Source organism: Pseudophryne corroboree, chromosome 3, assembly GCF_028390025.1.
Source record: "Pseudophryne corroboree isolate aPseCor3 chromosome 3, aPseCor3.hap2, whole genome shotgun sequence".
Lineage (NCBI taxonomy): Eukaryota > Metazoa > Chordata > Amphibia > Anura > Myobatrachidae > Pseudophryne > Pseudophryne corroboree.
Genome location: NC_086446.1, coordinates 776,992,230 through 777,013,637, shown reverse-complemented (window position 1 = coordinate 777,013,637; position 21,408 = coordinate 776,992,230). Strand labels below are relative to the sequence as shown.

Below are 21,408 nucleotides of genomic sequence, written 5' to 3'. Positions count from 1 at the left end.
AAGCGACCAACATCTGAGGCTTCATTGAATACTGATAATAGCACCGGGGCCAGACTCTCCTTAAAGGATTTGTAAAAACCAGAGGGGTATCCATCTGGTCCCGGTGCCTTGTCTGCTGGTAGGGAATCTATTGCTTTCTCGATCTCGTCTAAGGTCCAGGGGAAACTAATGGACTTGCACGACTCCGGAGACAGCGAAAGGAGTACTAAACTACTCAAAAAATTCTGAATATCATCTTTTGTAGGTTTAAAGGTGGAGCTTTCATCTTTTAAGTTATAAAGCTTAGAATAATAAGTTGCAAAGACTTTCGCTATCTCGTCAGGATCATGGCCTCTCATTCCTCTATCTGAATGAATAGTATGTATCTTACCTTTAGCTTTCCTACCCCTTAACTTTCTTGTCAGTAACTTGCTGGCTCGGTTTCCATGTACATAAAATGTTTGATTTAATATATGTATGTTGCGGTGGACCTCCGCTAAATAAAAAGTATTCACTTAATCTCTAGCCTCGTGTAGTGCTTTCAGTAGAGTTTTATTGTGTGGGTTACTCTTGTGAGAGATCTCCAAAGAGGCAATTTTAAGTTCTCAACTTTTTTCCGATTTTCCCTTTTAAGCTTTGCCGCTATTTAGATTGCCGTTCCTCGTAATATCGCTTTGAGGGCACACCAAAAATTAAACACCGACGTTTCCTGGGGAGAATTCTCAGAGAGGTAGTGATTAATAGAGTATTGGATAGCCTGTTTGGTTTCTGGATATAGGAGACTCTGTTTACCCAAACGCCAGGGTCGGGGGAGACTAATCTGTTTGCTATATCCCACTTAATAAACAATGGAGAATCGTCGGAGCACGACATGGGGAGGATAGAAATTTTGTTGATGGACTGTGAAGTCCATTTGTCCGCATTAAATCAAATCTATTCTCCAGTAGGAGGAAAGCACATGAGAGTAATAAGTGTAGTCCCTATCCATCAGGTGTTTGATACGCCAGACATCCAGTAAATCGTATTCCGCCAGTAGCTGGCGAAACCCCTTTGCATTCCTATGGAGCTGACTGGAGAGCGGAGTCTGCTTACGCGAATTGTCAACCGCAGGGTCCATAGTTAAGTTAAAATCACCAAGCAAAAGTAAAGCACCTTTGGTTATTTTGTTGCAACTTGGCGCAAAGTTTCCTGCAAAACGCTAGTTGTTTGGTATTGGGAGCGTAACAGGGCACTAAGGTCACCTCTTTATTTTCTAGTTTACCCAATACAATCAAAAATCTCCCATCAGTATCGCTATATTGTGATGTGAAAGAGAACGTACAGTGTTGAGAAATCAAAATTGCAACCCCAGCTTCTTCGCTGGACCGATTGCTAAGTAGCAGTGTGGGAATCTCGCATTAGAAAACTGCGGAGGGGCAGATTTAATAAAGTGCGTCTCCTGGACAGCAACAATTTGCGCTTTAAGTTTGTGGAAATAATTAAGCGCCAACCTTCTTTTATGTGGGGAGTTAAGTCCCTTTGCGTTAATAGATACAATGTTAACCATATTAATGTGATGTAGAGTCGAGCAAAATGTATGTAACCAACTTAAATAGTGTGTACGTAGCATTGTGTTCTGGGTACTAAGGTGAACTACCTAAAAAAAGAGGGAGGACAGAGGAAAATAGGGAAAAAAAGACCGAACAAAGGAGAAATAGAATTCGCCCCTCTTGGTGGCACATTTGGACGCCTATCCATGGCTACTCTAAGCTGAACTAAGGGGGGTAGTGGCCGAACTGCCAGCACCCTAATTAAAGTAAACTAAAAAGCAGTTCTTCGGTGCTCTAAACCTGCCACTCCAAGCTGTACTCTTCCTGAGCTGAGGAATGCTCAGTGAGTTATCTGGAATATTATTTAAACGTATAGCTGATAACAGCCGGAGTAGGCGGGAGAAGCAGCAAAGACGCACATTAACGACTTCGAAACCTCCCGAGCTAAGCTAAAGCATGAGTACAAAACATGTGGAGGTCTTGGAGTAAACAAAACTCTATAGAACTGCTAAAGAGATATGACTTAAGTAAACATATAAGAGAACCGTGCAAACATGGTATACATATTATACATGGGTATCTGCTACCGACTAGGCCCAGTCCCGCTGAATGCCAAGGTCAGGAGAAGTATGTGGGGGGGAGCTTGCAAAGTTCCATTTCGTGAGGATCTTTTTACCTTCCTCGACATTCGTAATTACTGCGGTGGAACCCTCACGAGCAATCAGCAGTTTTGTAGGAAATCCCCATCTATATAGAATGTTCTCTCTGCGCAAAATTGAGGTGATGGGGTATAAGGATCGCCTTTTGGCCAAAGTGTCTCGAGATAGGTCTCCAAATAACTGAAGCGGGCCGAGGGTCTCTGCGGACTTCTCCGAGGGTCTAGTAGCTTTTAAGATTGCTTCTTTTACGTGGAAGTAGCGCAGTCTCATAAGTACATCTCGGGGAGCTCCGTCAGTGGCGTTTCTGGCTTTGGGAAGCCTATGTATGCGATCAATTAGGAAGTCCGTAGCTTTATAAGAAGGAAGAAGCTTGCCAAAAAGTTCTATCGCGTAGTCATTCAGAGCGCTGTTGGACATATTTTCCGGAACTCCCCGTAATTTCAAATTGTTAACTCTCGACCTGTCTTCCAAATCGGAGCTCTTATCCTTAAGAGCTGAGACCTCAGTTTGTAGCAACTCATGTGAGGAGATCAGGTCGTTATGGGATGCCACCACCTCACCCATTTTTGTTTCCAAATTATCAGTGCGGCCTTCTGGCAGTCTTTCATGGCGGCCCTAAATTCTGCCGCCGCTTCATCCTTGAACTGCGTCAGTAGATACTTCATCGCGCCTACTGTAAGTGAATCATTGTCCTCAAGGGAGCTAGCAGGCCTGCCGGCCACGGCTGAGGAGGGCGTTTTCACAGTTGGTGAGGATGTAGGACTGGGATCTTTAGAAACCCTTTTTTTCTCTTCTTTGCACTTAGTGGTGAGAGGAGACGGTCTGAAAATCGCCACTTGTGAAACTGCTTTCTCAACTTTATTGCGTTTGGAAAGCATAGTGAAGCCGTTTGTTAAAGGCGAAGTGGCTGCTGAATATGGTAAAAGAGGTACGATATATCAATCAGGGAGGGTTCCACGTGGAGTGTAATCTGTCATATGTCATAGTAGCAGTGGGTGAGGCACGGATGCGACACAGATATTACATTCTTACTGTGCTCAGGTGATTGGGTAAGGAAGTCCCAGCGGAATATCTATGCAGGAGGGTGATAAAATAAACAGGACGAGTAAGCGAACGGATATATCTGATCTCACTGAGTGCTAACGTGTTGCCGAGCTCTCAAACTCTGGGCCAGCGTTAGAGGGGGAGAACAGTGGGATGCTCCCTCCAGTTAGCTATATAGCGTGGGACCCGGCTGTAATCTGCTTTGTGGAAGGGCAGCAATGGTGAGAGGCAGCAAGGAGGAAGATTGAGTGCTGCAGGATTGGTACCTGATTAATTGTGACACTCAGGAGCAGGCTGCTTCTCGTAATAAGCACTGGGCTCCTTCCAAGATGGCCGCCGGGCTTCTCCTAAACCTGACAGGCTGCGGGTCTCTCTATGTGAAGAGGACAGCTTCCATTCGAAAGTCTGTTCTCTTTGTCCTTTTTGGTTTTCACAAATGTGGCTGGCCTGCGAATAAGCAGACCCTGTCCAGATGGATTAGAATGGTGATTGCACATGTTTACGTACAGGCTGGCCTTCCAGCTCCTGCTACCATCAAAGCCCGTTCTACTCGGTCTGTTGGACCTTCTTGGGCGGCCCGCCGTGGTGCGACCCTTGAACAATTATGCAAGGCGGCTACGTGGTCCTCAGTGAACACGTTCATAAGGTTCTATGCTGTCGATACTTCTGCCTCCCAGGATGCCTTCTTTGGACGCCGAGTACTTGTGCCCGCTACAGTGCGTCCCCTCCCATGAGGAACTGCTTTAGGACTTCCCCGATGTTCTTCCCTGTGGAACCCAGTGTACCCCGCTGCAGAAAAGGAGATTTATGGTAAGAACTTACCGTTGTTAAATCTTTCTGCGAGGTACACTGGGTTCCACAGGGCGCCCACCCTGACGCACTTAGCTTCTTTGTGTTTGTATGGCATTAGCCGCTGATACCTTCTCCTGTCATGAGAATGTGGTGTATGTGGCTATTAACGGTTGTCGTCTCTTTTGCCTGCTACTGCATTGGACTGGATAACAAAACTGAGCTCCTGTGCACGGAAGCGGGGTTATAGAGGAGGCGGCGCTGAACATCTTGGGAACAGTAAAGCTTAAGCCTGTTGGTGCCTCGGATCAATATCCTACTCTACACCCCGATTTTATTCCCTGTGGAACACAATGTACCTCGCAGAAAGAGATTTAACAACGGTAATTTCTTACCATAAATCTCCTTTTCGGGTATTCCAGTTCTTGTGTGGATAAGGCACAAGGAATGTCCAACCCTCCTGGCTGCGATCTCAGGTGGCATCACTGCTTTTCATGTACTTGTAGTAGGTCATAGTATGTAAAAACATAAGCGGTTCCTGCACTCTGCAATAAATAATATATAAATAACTGGCAGAATATACTGAATAGTAGATTTTGTGCAAAATGTAGCTAAACGGAGTAGGCTCACATGCTAATCTGGAACAGCGATATTATTAACTAGGTGCTTCATCGCACCCTACGGGCGCTCTTCACACCGTCGGAAGGGGGGCACCTTTCTGGGGTTCAATATTTGTATTATATGGAGTATTACCTGCGTTGTTAGTTTTGGTAGTGGTTAAATATTGGAGGAGGAAAGGGCGTCCGATGGTGAAGGGGGCGTAGCCCCTTGCGACGGTGTGACCAGCGCCTGCAAAGCACAATGTGCAGAATGTAGCGGGTGCGGGGGGGACCGTGGATGAGGCAGGGAGTCTGTAGATGCTGCGGGTGGTGGGAGGGGGGGGGGTGTGGGCGGTAGGAAGGGGCGCAGGGCGGTAGGAAGGGGACATGGAGATGCAGGGCGGGGACCAACAGAGGCAGGGCGGGGAGACACAGACGCAGGGTGGTAGGGAGGGGACACAGAGACGCAGGGCGGTAGGGAGGGGATACAGAGAGGCGGGGCGTTAGGGAGGGGATACAGAGAGGCGGGGCGTTAGGGAGGGGATACAGAGACGCAGGGCGGTAGGGAGGGGATACAGAGAGGCGGGGCGTTAGGGAGGAGATACAGAGATGCAGGGCGGTAGGGAGGGGATACAGAGATGCAGGGAGGGGATACAGAGAGGCGGGACGATAGGGAGGGGATACAGAAAAGCGAGGGGTTAGGGAGGGGATACAGAGATGCAGGGCGGGGATACAGAGAGGCGGGGCGATAGGGAGGGGATACAGAGACGCGGGGCGGCAGGGAGGGGATACAGGCTGGCAGGGTGGTAGGAAGGGGACACACCGACGCAGGGTGGTAGGGAGGGGATATAGAGACGCGTTAAAGCAGGCAGGGAGGGGATACGGAGAGACGGGGCGGTAGGGAGGGGATACGGAGAGGCGGGGTGGTAGGGAGGGGCTACGGAGAGGCGGGGTGGTAGGGAGGGGCTACGGAGATGCGGTGCGGCAGGGTGGGGACGCGTAGCGGCAGGGAGGAGAGGCAGGGCGGGGAGGCGGGGGGGACATGGAGAGAGCAGGGTTGGCAGGGTGGTAGGAAGGGGACACACCGACGCAGGGTGGTAGGGAGGGGATACAGAGACGCGTTAAAGCAGGCAGGGAGGGGATACGGAGAGGCGGGGCGGTAGGGAGGGGATACGGAGAGGCGGGGTGGTAGGGAGGGGCTACGGAGAGGCGGGCGGCAGGGTGGGGATACGGAGATGCGGTGCGGCAGGGTGGGGACGCGTAGCGGCAGGGAGGAGAGGCAGGGCGGGGAGGCGGGGGGGACATGGAGAGAGGCGGGGTGGCAGGGGGGGACGCGGAGAGGTGGGGCTGCAGGAGGGGGGATAGAGAGACGCGGGGCGGCAGGGAGGAGACGCGGAGAGGCGGGGCTGCAGGAGGGGGGATAGAGAGACGTGGGGCGGCAGGGAGGGGACGCGGAGAGGCGGGGCTGCAGGAGGGGGGATAGAGAGACGCGGGGCGGCAGGGAGGGGACGCGGAGAGGCGGGGCTGCAGGAGGGGGGATAGAGAGACGCGGGGCGGCAGGGAGGGGACGCGGAGAGGCGGGGCTGCAGGAGGGGGGATAGAGAGACGCGGGGCGGCAGGGAGGGGACGCGGAGAGGCGGGGCTACAGGAGGGGGGATAGAGAGACGCGGGGCGGCAGGGAGGGGACGCGGAGAGGCGGGGCACCATGGAGGGGATAGAGAGACGTGGGGCGGCAGGACGGGGATAGAGGCGGGGCGGCAGAGGGGAGGCGGAGGTGCAGGGAGGGGACGCGGAGAGGCAGGGATGGGACGTGGAGAGGTGGGGCAGCAGAGAAGGGACGCGGGGCTGCAGGGAGGGGACGCAGAGGAGGGGTGGCAGGGAGGGGACGCGGAACGGCAGGGAGGAGATTCGGGGCGGCAGGGAGGGAACGCGGAGAGGCGGGGCATTAGCGAGGGGATACGGAGAGGCGGGCGGTAGGGAGGGGATACGGAGACGCGGGATAGCAGGCAGGGAGGGGATACGGAGATGCCGGGCGGTAGGGAGGGGATACGGAGAGGTGGGCGGCAGAGGGGGGGAGACGCGGTGCGGCAGGGTGGGGACACGGAGTGGCGGACGGTAGGGAGGGGATACGGAGAGGCGGGCGGCAGGGGGCGGGACGCGGTGCGGCAGGGTGGGGACACGGAGAGGCGTAGCGGCAGGGAGGGGATGCGGAGACGCGGGACGGCAGGGGTGGGACATGGAGAGAGGCGGGGGGCCAGGGGGGGACGCGGAGAGGCGGGGCGGCAGGGGGGGATAGAGTGACGCAGGGAGGGGACGCGGAGCACCATGGAGGGGATAGAGAGACGTGGGGCGGCAGGACGGGGATAGACGCGGGCGGCAGAGAGGAGATTGGGAGGGGAGGCGGGGCGGCAGGGAGGGGAAGCGGAGATGCGGGGCGGCAGGGAGGGGACGCGGAGAGGCATGGAGGGGACGCGGAGAGGTGGGGACGCGGAGCGGTAGGGAGGAGAAGCAGGGAGGGAACGCGGAGGGGCGGTAGGGAGGGTATACGGAGACGCTGGAAAGCAGGCAGGGAGGGGATACGGAGAGGCGGGGCGGCGGGGAGAGGTGGGGCGGTAGGGAGGGGTTACGGAGAGGCGGGCGGTAGGGAGGGATACGGAGAAGCGGGCGGCAGGGAGGGGACACACGGAGACGCGGTGCGGCAGGGTGGGGACTTGGAGAGGCGGTGCGACAGGGTGGGGACTTGGAGAGGCGGTGCGGCAGGGTGGGGACACAGAGAGGTGGCCGGCAGGGAGGGGACACAGAGAGGTGGCCGGCAGGGAGGGGACACAGAGAAGCGGGCCGGCAGGGCGGGGAGGCGCGGGGGGGGGGGGGCGGGAAAGGGGGACGCAGAAAGGCGGGGCGGCAGGGGGGGGTAAAGAGATGCGGGGCGTTAGGGAGGGGACGCGGAGAGGCGGGCGGCAGGGAGGGGACACGGGTCTGCAGGGAGGGGACGCGGAGAGGCAGGGAGGGGACGCGGGGCGGCAGGGAGGGGACGCGTGGTGGCAGGGAGGGGACGCGGAGAGGCGGGGTGGCAGGGAGGGGTTACAGGTAAAGTATGGGGGGGCCTGGTGGATGTGGGCAGTGGTGGAAGTGCTGACAGCGTGACCCCACATACCTAGGTAACCGGGGTGGCAGATCTCTCTCCTGGCCCCCAGCGTTGCACGCTCAGTATGACGCGAGCTGTCTGTGTTCCCGTCTCAGGGCTTTCGGGCGGCAGGGCAGGCCCTGTGGTGTGCAGTGAGGGCATTGGCTCTGGCGATGGTAAGAGGCAGCGTCACGTGTGTGGAGGAGGCGGCGGGTCTGTGTACGCGGAGCAGGGAGGTCTATGAAAGCCTTCTCCTGCACCACACGTCCCTCGTGTATGGCGGCGGCGGTAGCAGTTGTTGTTGTGCATCACCCAGGCGCCGCTGCCGGGTAGTTGGAGCGTGCTGATGGCGGAGGGGGTGATAGACAGGCGGCAGTTGTTGCTGTGCCCCAAGTGCCGCGGCCGGGGAGTGGGGGTGTGCTGATGGCGGAGACAGGCAGCAGGAGGAAGGACGCTGCACATGTGGTGGGCTCTGTGACTCCACCCAGCGTTAGAAAGCCAGGCACAGAGTCACAGGGCAATTATATAGGAGATGTTATACACTATATAGTTATTTATGTCTTGTTGCAGAGTGTGTTACTTACTCGGTGGTGCTAATACTGGCAGCACTTTTAAAATGATTTTTATGAACTTAGGTATACACATTTAATTTAACGCAGCACCTCTGAATATCATTGATTATTGGGTCTCTCATTATTGTATCGTCTCGTAGCTCCCATGTCTACGCTCCGGTCAGTGCCTATTAGGCAGTGCTTTCTGTGACCTATCCTACGTCTCATGCTATACGGTAACAGTTACTATATCTTCTTTTGCATAGCCCACACCATGTGCTGCTGCGTCTGATTTCAGGAATGTCCAAGAACATAGGAGGATTACGCTGCGTGATCTACAGGTGCCGGCGCTGACTGAAGGGTTGGAAATTCAGGTGCTGTCTCACAAATCAGACATGTTACTTTAATGAGATGGACACTGACCTGTATTTATATATCGCCATGCATTACAGCTGAAAGGACTTTATTTCTGTATTCACTGAGTAGTATAGGCTATATATGCCCATTATTATAGGTTGGGAGTTTCTTCATGTTGGTGGAGCCATTAAGGACCAATCAGAGGGCGGTGCAGGACAGACTGGGGGATGGAGTGGGACAGAGCTGCAGGAGGAGAGGGGGCTTTATGAGGTGGGGAGTGGGCAGACACTGAGGTGACCCGGCTTATGCAGGTTCCCTTTACTAGTATACTCTAGTTATGAGGCTATTCTCAAGAGCTGCAGCTCAGAATTGTGTAGGGAAATCTTAGTAGATTTGTATTGTTGTATTGTAGAAAGTGTTTTAACGTATGGGATTTTGGTGTGGTTTAGTAACTGCACAGTAGCCGAACGCAGGTCACTTGAAAGGGTAGACAGGGCAGCTGGTAAAGTGATTGGCTTGCAGCTGTCTAGTATGCAGGAGGTACGGTATATGAAAAAAAGGCTTTTCACTAAAGTACAAAGTATGTTAATTTGTCACATCTGAGCCATGACAAGTTTACCATGCTGCCATCTAAAAAACAATATTATAATGATCATATGATGCTATAAGGGTTCTGCAGCGCCCATTACAGTACATAAATTAGCAAAACAAGAAGAAAAAAAAACAGTTTGAGACAATATAGGACAAGTACAAGGTACACTACAGTATATACAGAAAACCAGGGGTTAAGTGCCATGAAAGGGAGTATTTAAGTATAAGATATATTGTAAGCTTGCGAGCAGGGCCTTCCTACCTCTGTCTGTCTGTTTTTACCCAGCTCTGTTCTGTGCTGCGCTATATAAGAAACTGTTAATAAATAAGATGGTGTAAGTAAGAGAAGAAAAGGCACATGAGGGGGAGAAGGCCATTCTCTTGCCAGATTACAATATATATTGATTCTGTGTTGTACTAATAGATGTAGTTTTTTCCAACAGCCATAACAATGTGTTAAACATTTTTTAATGATCCTGTGGAAGCACTTTTTATGCTGATTGTTTCTTTTTAAGCTCTTAAGACTTTTCTGATTGCACATGTGTTAAATTTCGTTGACTATTAATGTATGTGAATTATTGATGATGATGATGATGATAAAGTTGAATTGATTGATTAAATGTGTTCAAAGAGTAAAGGTGTGTACAAACGGTGAGATTCGGGCTAACCCAGATTCTCACTGTGCGATAGGTGCTAGGTCGGTATCGCAAACACATAATGAGTGTGCTTGCAATACTGACTATGTACGATTTTGGCTAAGTGTCAATTTTGACTATCTTTTCTATGAGATAGTCAAAATTGACTTGCCTGCACAGTCTATCTAGGCTTGCGATGCCGACCGCGCGGGACCGCGCATCGCATCAGGATCGCAAGGTGACTTTCACCTTGCGATCTGCACTAACTTTTCTTACGATTTTGACTATATAGTCAAAATCGTAAGAAAATATCTCACCGTGTGTACACACCATTACACGAGTTGTACTATTTTGACGTTTATCAACTTCTGGTTTACCTTTATCTTTATAATTTTAGTAGTCCTTTCCTTTTCTCCTATCATCCATGGGAGACACTGGGTAACCTTGAGTATTGAGTGGAGCAGGGCAGTCTGGACACCAAATAGTTAAAGTTCAGCACAGGCCCCATCTATTCTATACCCTACCCCTCATCCAGATATTCAGGTTCAGTTCTGTGCCTCAAGGAATGAGCACTTTTTTTTGGGGGGGGGGGAGGTCTGCTAGCTGCAGCCTCTCCTAGTTCTTTATTTTACTTTTAATTTTTTAATTTTACACTGAGCAGTGGCTGGAGCACTGGCGACCCCCCAGCCTTCCCTGACACGCAGACTGGAACCCAGCCGCTACCGGAACTTTGGGGACAGGTAAGGCGGTACTCTGCTTGCAGCTGCATCTTCTCACCGCCGGACAGTGATGAGGCTGGCTTGGTTGTGGGGACCATGTTGTTTTCGCACTCCCACTTGACCACAGAGGAAGACGACTGTAATGGGGGTTCTCCTAAAAGCGGCACACATTCCCTGGGGTCGGCCAGAGAGGGGAAAGTAAGTGTGTCCTGGTAACTCCTCCCCCACTCCTTGGCACGTCCCCTGGTCCAGGCTACCCGCCACAGGGCTGTTGCCTCACCTCCTCCTCCTCTCTCCCCTCTTCAAGTGCTGAACAGCAATTTCTCTGACGTCCTAAGTAGATGCTGGGACTCCGTAAGGACCATGGGGAATAGCGGCTCCGCAGGAGACTGGGCACAACTAAAGAAAGCTTTAGGACTACCTGGTGTGCACTAGCTCCTCCCACTATGACCCTCCTCCAGACCTCAGTTAGAATCTTGTGCCCGGCTGAGCTGGATACACACTAGGGGCTCTCCTGAGCTCCTAGAAAAGAAAGTATACTTTTAGGTTTTTTATTTTCAGTGAGATCTGCTGGCAACAGACTCACTGCTACGAGGGACTAAGGGGAGAAGAAGCGAACCTACCTGCTTGCAGCTAGCTTGGGCTTCTTAGGCTACTGGACACCATTAGCTCCAGAGGGATCGAACACAGGACCCGACCTCGACCGTCCGGTCCCGGAGCCGCGCCGCCGTCCCCCTTACAGAGCCAGAAGCAAGAAGATGGTCCTGAAAATCGGCGGCAGAAGACTTCGGTCTTCAACAAGGTAGCGCACAGCACTGCAGCTGTGCGCCATTGCTCCTCATGCACACCTCACACTCCGGTCACTGATGGGTGCAGGGCGCTGGGGGGGGGGCGCCCTGAGCAGCAATATTAACACCTTGGCTGGCAAAAAAATCACAATATATAGTCCTAGAGGCTATATATGTGAAAAATACCCCTGCCAGAGATCCATAAAAAAGCGGGAGAAAGTGCGCCGAAAAAGGGGCGGGGCTATCTCCCTCAGCACACTGGCGCCATTTTCTCTTCACAGTGCAGCTGGAAGACAGCTCCCCAGGATCTCCCCTGTAGTTTCAGGCTCAAAGGGTTAAAAAGAGAGGGGGGGCACTAAATTTAGGCGCAAAATTGTGTATTATAGCAGCTATAAGGGAAAAATCACTGTGGGTAGTGTGAATCCCTGTATTATATAGCGCTTTGGTGTGTGCTGGCATACTCTCTCTCTGTCTCCCCAAAGGACTTTGTGGGGTCCTGTCCTCAATCAGAGCATTCCCTGTGTGTGTGCGGTGTGTCGGTACGGCTGTGTCGACATGTTTGATGGGGAAGGTTACGTGGAAGGCGGAGCAGATGCAGATAAATGTGATGTCGCCCCCTGTGGGGCCGACACCGGAGTGGATGGATAGGTGGAAGGTATTAACCGACAGTGTCAACGCCTTACATAAAAGGCTGGATGACGTAACAGCTGTGGGACAGCCGGCTTCTCAGCCCGCGCCTGCCCAGGCGTCTCAAAGGCCATCAGGGGCTCAAAAAACGCCCGCTACCTCAGATGGCAGACACAGATGTCGACACGGAGTCTGACTCCAGTGTCGACGAGGTTGAGACATATACACAATCCACTAGGAACATCCGTTGCATGATCTCGGCAATGAAAAATGTGTTACACATTTCTGACATTAACCCAAGTACCACAAAAAAAGGGGTTTTATGTTTGGGGAGAAAAAGCAGCCTGTGTTTTGTTCCCCCATCAGATGAGTGAATGAAGTATGTGAAGAGGCGTGGGTTCCCCCGATAAGAAACTGGTAATTTCTAAAAAGTTACTGATGGCGTACCCTTTCCCGCCAGAGGATAGGTCACGTTGGGAGATATCCCCTAGGGTGGATAAGGCGCTCACACGTTTGTCAAAAAAGGTGGCACTGCCGTCTTAGGATACGGCCACTTTGAAGGAGCCTGCTGATAAAAAGCAGGAGGCTATCCTGAAGTCTGTATATACACACTCAGGTACTATACTGAGACCTGCAATTGCCTCAGCATGGATAGTGCTGCTGCAGCGTGGTCTGTTACCCTGTCAGGACAGGGATACTATTTTGCTAACCATAGAGCATATTAAAGACGTAGTCTTATATATGAGGGATGCACAGAGGGATATTTGCTGGCTGGCATCCAGAATTAATGCAATGTCCATTCTGCCAGGAGGGTATTAGGGACCCGGCAGTGGACAGGTGATGCTGACTTTAAAAGGCACATCTGCCTTATAAGGGTGAGGAATTGTTGGGGATGGTCTCTGGGACCTCGTATCCACAGCAACAGCTGGGAAGAAAATTTTTTACCTCAGGTTTCCTCACATCCTAAGAAAGCACTGTATTATCAGGTACAGTCCTTTAGGCTTCAGAAAAGCAAGCGGGTCAAAGGCGCTTCCTTTCTGCACAGAGTCAAGGGAAGAGGGAAAAAAGCTGCACCGGACAGCCAGTTCCCAGGATCAAAAATCTTCCCCCGCTTCCTCTGAGTCCACCGCATGACGCTGGGGCTCCACAGGTGGAGCCAGGTGCGGTGGGGGCGCGTTTCGGGAACTTCAGCGACCAGTGGGCTCGCTCACAGGTGGATCCCTGGGTTCTGCAAGTAGTATCACAGGGATACAAGCTGGAGTTCGAGGCGACTCCCCCTCGCCGTTACCTCAAATCAGCCTTGCCTGCTGCCCTCGGAGAAAGGGGAGGTAGTACTGGCGGCAATTCACAAGCTGTACTTCCAGCTGGTGATAATCAAGGTACCCCTCCTTCAACAAGGCCGGGGTTACTATTCCACAATGTTTGTGGTACCGAAACCAGACGATTCGGTGAGACCCATTCTAAAATTGAAATCCTTGAACACTTATATACGAAGGTTCAAATTCAAAATGGAATCGCTCAGGGCGGTTATTTCAAGCCTGGACGAAGGGGATTACATGGTATCACTGGACATCAAAGATGCTTACCTGCATGTCCCCATTTACCCTCCTCACCAGGAGTACCTCAGAATTGTGGTACAGGACTGTCATTACCAATTCCAGACGTTGCCGTTGGTCTGTCCCCGGCACCGAGGGTATTTACCAAGGTAATGGCCGAAATGATGATACTCTACTTCAAAAAAAAAAAAAAAAGGGAGTTATAATTATCCCTACTTGGACGATCTCCTTATAAAGGCGAGGTCCAGGGAGCAGTTGTTGGTCGGAGTAGCACTATCTCGGGAAGTGCTACAACAGCACGGCTGGATTCTGAATATTCCAAAGTCGCAGCTGGTTCCTACGACGCGTTTACTGTTCCTGGGTCTGGTTCTGGACACAGAACAGGAAAAAGTGTTTCTCCCGGAGGAGAAGGCCAAGGAGTTGTCATCTCTAGTCAGAGACCTCCTAAAACAAATACAGGTGTCGGTGCATCAATGCACGCGAGTCCTGGGAAAGATGGTAGCTTCTTACGAAGAAATTCCATTCGGCAGGTTCCATGCAAGGATCTTCCAGTGGGATCTGTTGGACAAGTGGTCCGGGTCGCATCTTCAGATGCATCGGCTGATAACCCTGTCTCCAAGGGCCAGGGTGTCGCTGTTGTGGTGGCTGCAGAGTGCTCATCTTCTAGAGGGCCGCAGATTCGGCATACAGGACTGGGTCCTGGTGACCACGGATGCCAGCCTTCGAGGCTGGGGGGCAGTCACACAGGGAAGAAGCTTCCAAGGACTATGGTCGAGTCAGGAGACTTCCCTACACATAAATATTCTGGAACTAAGGGCCATTTACAATGCCCTAAGTTAGGCTAGACCCCTGCTTCAACACCAGCCGGTGCTGATCCGGTCAGACAACATCACGGCGGTCGCCCATGTATACCAACAGGGCGGCACAAGAAGCAGGATGGCGATGGCAGAAGCTACAAGGATTTTCCGATGGGCGGAAAATCATGTGTTAGCACTGTCAGCAGTGTCCATTTCCGGAGTGGACAACTGGGAAGCAGACTTTCTCAGCTGGCACGACTTCCATCCGGGAGAGTGGGGATTTCATCCAGAAGTCTTCCAAATGATTGTACACCATTGGGAAAGGCCACAGGTGGACATGATAGCGTCCCGCCTCAACAAAACGCTGAAAAGATATTGCGCCAGGTCAAGGGACCCTCAGGCGATAGCTGTGGACGCTCTGGTGACACCGTGGGTGTACCAGTCGGTTTATGTGTTCCCTCCTCTTCCTCTCATACCCAAGGTACTGAGGATAATAAGAAAAAGAGGAGTAAGAACTATACTCATTGTTCCGGATTGGCCAAGAAGAGTTGTTCCAAGACTTACCGCGGCTGCGTTTGACGGCATGGCGGTTGAACGCCGTATCCTGAAGGAAAAGGGCATTCCGGAGGAAGTCATCCCTACGCTGATTAAAGCTAGGAAAGAAGTGACCGCAAACCATTATCACCGCATATGGCGAAAATATGTTGCGTGGTGTGAGGCCAGGAAGGCCCCAACGGAGGAATTTCAGCTGGGCCGTTTTCTGCACTTCCTACAGTCAGGGGTGACTATGGGCCTAAAATTGGGTTCCATTAAGGTCCATATTTCGGCTCTGGCGATTTTCTTCCAGAAAGAACTGGCTTCACTGCCTGAAGTTCAGACATTTGTTAAGGGAGTGCTGCATATTCAGCCCCCTTTTGTGCCTCCAGTGGCACCTTGGGATCTCAACGTGGTGTTGGATTTCCTAAAGTCGCATTGGTTTGAGCCACTTAAAACCGTGGATTTGAAATATCTCACGTGGAAAGTGGTCATGCTGTTGGCCTTGGCTTCGGCCAGGCGTGTGTCAGAATTGGCGGCTTTGTCATGTAAAAGCCCTTATCTGATTTTCCATATGGATAGGGCAGAATTGAGGACTCGTCCCCAGTTTCTCCCTACGGTGGTATCAGCTTTTCATTTGAACCAACCTATTGTAGTGCCTGCGGCTACTAAAGTCTTGGAGGATTCCAAGTTGTTGGACGTAGTCAGGGCCCTGAAAATGTATGTTTCCAGGACAGCTAGTGTCAGGAAAACTGACTCGCTATTTATCCTGTATGCACCCAACATGCTGGGTGCTCCTGCTTCTAAGCAGACTATTGCTCGCTGGATCTGTAGTACGATTCAGCTTGCACATTCTGCGGCTGGACTGCTGCATCCTAGATCAGTGAAAGCCCATTCCACGAGGAGGTGGGCTCTTCTTGGGCGGCTGCCCGAGGGGTCTCGGCTTTACAACTTTGCCGAGCAGCTACTTGGTCGGGGTCAAACACATTTGCAAAAATCTACAAGTTTGATACCCTGGCTGAGGAGGACCTAGAGTTTGCTCATTCGGTGCTGCAGAGTCATCCGCACTCTCCCGCCCGTTTGGGAGCTTTGGTATAATCCCCATGGTCCTTACGAAGTCCCAGCATCCACTAGGACGTCAGAGAAAATAAGATTTTACTCACCGGTAAATCTATTTCTCGTAGTCCGTAGTGGATGCTGGGCGCCCATCCCAAGTGCGGATTGTCTGCAAGACTTGTATATAGTTATTGTTTAACTAAAGGGTTATTGTTGAGCCATCTGTTGAGAGGCTCAGTTATATTTCATACTGTTAACTGGGTATAGTATCACGAGTTATACGGTGTGATTGGTGTGGCTGGTATGAGTCTTACCCGGGATTCAAAATCCTTCCTTATTGTGTCAGCTCTTCCGGGCACAGTATCCTAACTGAGGTCTGGAGGAGGGTCATAGTGGGAGGAGCCAGTGCACACTAGGTAGTCCTAAAGCTTTCTTTAGTTGTGCCCAGTCTCCTGCGGAGCCGCTATTCCCCATGGTCCTTACGGAGTCCCAGCATCCACTACGGACTACGAGAAATAGATTTACCGGTGAGTAAAATCTTATTTTTCCTTTGCCTGCCTTGCTTCCAGAGAGTAAGAGAGAGCGAGACACGGACTGCATCCCCTAAACCCCACACCGGGTGTCAAGTATAGCACCGGGTCCTTGCTCCTCTGTTGGGGTTTACTGATATATATATTTCTGCTGCGGGGTACACTGGGCTCCACAAGTCTGGACAGTGGGGGTGTAGAGTAGGATCTTGATCCGAGGCACCAACAGACTCAAAGCTTTGACTGTTCCCAGAATGCACAGCGCCGCCTCCTATATCACCCCGCCTCCCAGCACAGGAGCTCAGTTTGTTAGTTGGTGCTGCAGTAAGCAGGCACTTAACAGAGGGGCTGCTCCATGCAGCCCCAAGAAAGGCTTCTTTTCTGAAGAAAAAGTGAAGACATCAGGGCAGCAGCAGTGGTAAATGTCTTGTGACATTCTCTACTGCTGCTCCAGCTATCCCCAGCGGCGCTGTACACTCCCGAGCCCTGGTTGCATGGTACCTACAGCGGAGGCTCCGGTTTACTTCACGTTAGGCACACACGGCTGGGGCTCTCCAGGATCGCGTGGCCGCGCTTCGGGAGGTGGTAAGTGGGCCCCGCTCGCGGGACCCGGTCTTTAGCACGATCCTGCATGGTCAGTGGGAGGCGGGCCGCGCGCGCTGACGGTGGACACTGTGGCAGTACAGGCGATCCCACTAGATCACCAGGGCATGGGCGCAGGTCAGGTTTTCTCTCAAATCCGATTTTATTATCGCCCACAGTACCCGGTGGTTTTGCCAGCAGGGGGATAAGGCTTAGACCTGAAGCCCCAGCCCCAGGGCACCATTTCCAGCAAGTGCACACTTATGTATGAGTGGTGTTGCATTCATTTACCATTTATTCGTTTTGGAGTATGGATATGTGAGATTTCCTTATAGTAAAATATGAGTATGTCCGTCGAGGGTGTATAAATATGGCCGCCGAGAGCAGACAAATATGGCTATTAGAATCACTTCTGAGATCTGAGAAATATGTCTAGTGAAGGTGGACAAAGATGGCCGCAGGGACGGACTAAAGAGGCTGTGATTGGAGTGTGGAAACGAGGCTTGGTCATAATGTTAAAATGGCCGCGGTAGGAGATAAAAGGGAGGAATCCAGAATGAGGCTTGAAGCGCACGAATCAGTGCGTATGCGCAAAACCGCGCGGGAATTTGAAAATTGGAGTGCTATATAAACGGAGCATTTACAACACGGTCATATGGACTGAGGAAGCCGCTGAGGGTGTGTTAAGGCGGAGAAACGCGTTTCCAGGGACCGTGTGAGAGACGATCACCTGCTTGACTTGTATTGTGCTGTGGATAGGATCCGTCCAGTGTGTATGCAATACGGGCTGATACCAGCAGAGGGAGCCTGAACACTGAGACAATACATCAGGACACTTGAAAGAAATCCACTCTACCTGTAATTATAGGTATACTATCAATAGAGGGAGCCTAATGATCAATATTAAGCACTTTAATACCTTGGAGGTGAAATGATTTCAACAATGTGTGAAAATTATTAACTCTATATTTATTATAATTTCTCTTCTTAAAGAAAAATGTGTGCACACAGTAGTTCGGGACTTTATTGTCATATTCAATGATCAAGCCTCTAGATACATAAATCACACAAATTTTGGAAGCAGCCATATACGTGAGAATTAAGCTAATAGAACCCACAAAACTCAGTGAGAAATATATATATGTGGGATTGGACATTCTCGATGGACTAATGCTTATTTGAAAGGAACAACATTGAGTATTTAGGAAATTGAATTGTATATGGGATATGGGATATTAATTTCATTAATATTTTTTAATATATGCTGCAGCATTCGTTACATATATATGTTTATGATAAAAATAAAAACAAGATAATGTTTTAAATTTTAAGGATCTAGTGTATAGTGTGATATATTAATTTTGTTTGGTTTAACTGATAGGCACAGCGCTCCTAGTTTTTTGGAGGGGTTTTTCCCTTTGCAAAGTGTGTTTTTCTGGTTAATTAGGGACGTGAAACAGAAGGTAGGGAAAAAATGTGCGCAATTAAAACCAAAGGTGCAGCCTAAATATGCGTGATACAGTGTACATCCAAAAAACACTTAAAGCAATATATAGAAGTAGAGAAACACGCATACACAAGGCGCTCAGAGGTTAAAATAGTACACCACAAGCAGAGCTTTAAAATATATATATATAATCACCCCACTATTTCCAGAGAGGGCAGGCTTGCAATCTAGACTCTTAATTCCCCTTTCTCAATAGGAATCTAGAAAAACACAAACGTGACTACCTCCACATAGCATGTGTTTGAGGTAGAGCACAAAGAATGCGAAAAATAGTGTAATAGTCCTTTTATAGAGAGTAATCTTCTGAATAAATTAATGCACTTACAAACATATGTTAGTAAACAGCGTGTTTCATAATCCCATACGGCAAACTGCTTGTCATCCAGCTGAGGATATCTAGGCAGAGATCTGGATCGATGTATGGATCTAAGAAATAAATGCGACTACCTCCACATAATATGTGTTTTGAGGTTTGAGGCACATAAAGAAAAGATAGTGCAATAATCCTTTTAACATGTAAAAATTTAATACATTAATGCACTTACAGACAAACGTAGTTAAAACAGCATTTAAAACCAAGTTTTCACAAGGTATCCAGCTTGGCAGATAGTAGCAGCCACCCTCTGATCCCAGTCTGAGATGGAAGATTATACAGGTGAGTGATCCCTCGGTCCGGATAGGAGGGTCCACACAGAGAGTGGTTGCCGCATACAGCCGTCGGGTCCTTGTAGTTCGAGTGTGTGGAAGAGGAACACTTAACGCGTTTCTGACCTTGTAGTCCTTCGTCAGAAGTGTAAGTTCCTCTCCCACTAGAGCCTTACTTATACCTCCCCATACAACGAACACCTGTGTGTCATTGAGATGCCATCCGTTATTCGCGTCCTCTCACGCATGCGCCGTTGGATCCGGAAATTGTCCGTGCGTTCCACATCAGAACGGATGTCCATGGTGCGTTCCACCTCGGGCGGAAATACGTCACTTGCGTTCCATTTGCCCGGAAGTGCACTCCGTAGATCGTGAGCAGGAATAAATGAAAGAATAGGTCCATTTGGATGGCGTTTCTCATATAGGTGTCCATAAATATAAAATCCAAAGATAGAGTCCATAATATAAAAGTAAAAACACAATAACTAAAATGTTTCCTCACTTAATATGCGTATATTTATACACTTCTTTCTCCTATTTGCACTTTCTGGCACTTTTTTCGAACAGTCACTTTACTATGCAATATTAATGGTTATTATATGGTTTTAACTATCGGTATTATTGTGTTTTTACTTTTATATTATGGACTCTATCTTTGGATTTTATATTTATGGACACCTATATGAGAAACGCCATCCAAATGGACCTATTCTTTCATTTATTCCTGCTCACGATCTACGGAGTGCACTTCCGGGCAAATGGAACGCAAGTGACGTATTTCCGCCCGAGGTGGAACGCACCATGGACATCCGTTCTGATGTGGAACGCACGGACAATTTCCGGATCCAACGGCGCATGCGTGAGAGGACGCGAATAACGGATGGCATCTCAATGACACACAGGTGTTCGTTGTATGGGGAGGTATAAGTAAGGCTCTAGTGGGAGAGGAACTTACACTTCTGACGAAGGACTACAAGGTCAGAAACGCGTTAAGTGTTCCTCTTCCACACACTCGAACTACAAGGACCCGACGGCTGTATGCGGCAACCACTCTCTGTGTGGACCCTCCTATCCGGACCGAGGGATCACTCACCTGTATAATCTTCCATCTCAGACTGGGATCAGAGGGTGGCTGCTACTATCTGCCAAGCTGGATACCTTGTGGAAACTTGGTTTTAAATGCTGTTTTAACTACGTTTGTCTGTAAGTGCATTAATGTATTAAATTTTTACATGTTAAAAGGATTATTGCACTATCTTTTCTTTATGTGCCTCAAACCTCAAAACACATATTATGTGGAGGTAGTCGCATTTATTTCTTAGATCCATACATCGATCCAGATCTCTGCCTAGATATCCTCAGCTGGATGACAAGCAGTTTGCCGTATGGGATTATGAAACACGCTGTTTACTAACATATGTTTGTAAGTGCATTAATTTATTCAGAAGATTACTCTCTATAAAAGGACTATTACACTATTTTTCGCATTCTTTGTGCTCTACCTCAAACACATGCTATGTGGAGGTAGTCACGTTTGTGTTTTTCTAGATTCCTATTGAGAAAGGGGAATTAAGAGTCTAGATTGCAAGCCTGCCCTCTCTGGAAATAGTGGGGTGATTATATATATATATTTTAAAGCTCTGCTTGTGGTGTACTATTTTAACCTCTGAGCGCCTTGTGTATGCGTGTTTCTCTACTTCTATATACTGGTTAATTAGGTAAGGAATGCAATTATCCTTATAACTAGGAGCAGCAGTACCTATTGGTGTTTTAGTTAAGAATCTCCACTCTTTCGGCACTTGCTGGCACCCGATCGCATGCACGGGGGATTCCACGATATAATAAGTGGGACAACCTGTGGATGCAATTTGTATAATTGCAGTCTTGTCAGCTCCTGCTCACGTTACGGCCCATTCTACTCGGTCTGTTGGACCTTCTTGGGCGGCCCATCGTGGTGCGACCCTTGAACAATTGTGCAAGGCGGCTACGTGGTCCTCCGGGAACACGTTCATAAGGTTCTATGCCTTCGATACTGCCGCTTCCCAGGATGCTTCCTTTGGACGCCGGGTTCTTGTGCCCGCTACAGTGCGTCCCCTCCCATAAGGAACTGCTTTAGGACATACCCATTGTCCAGACTTGTGGAGCCCAGTGTACCCCACAGCAGAAAACGAGTTTTATGGTAAGAATTACCTTTGTTAAAACGCTTTCTGCGA

General features: G+C 50.1%; 1 protein-coding gene across 3 annotated transcripts in view; it reads left to right on the top strand.

The window, feature by feature from the left end:
- TDRD1 (tudor domain containing 1) overlaps nucleotides 1-21,408 on the top strand; it is a 522,012-nt gene that overhangs the window by 215,149 nt on the left and 285,455 nt on the right. For all 3 annotated transcript variants that reach the window (XM_063962552.1, XM_063962550.1, XM_063962551.1), the window contains one exon: nucleotides 8,541-8,648. In XM_063962552.1, the coding sequence (XP_063818622.1) occupies nucleotides 8,541-8,648 (108 nt within the window). The remainder of the gene's footprint in view (nucleotides 1-8,540; nucleotides 8,649-21,408) is intronic.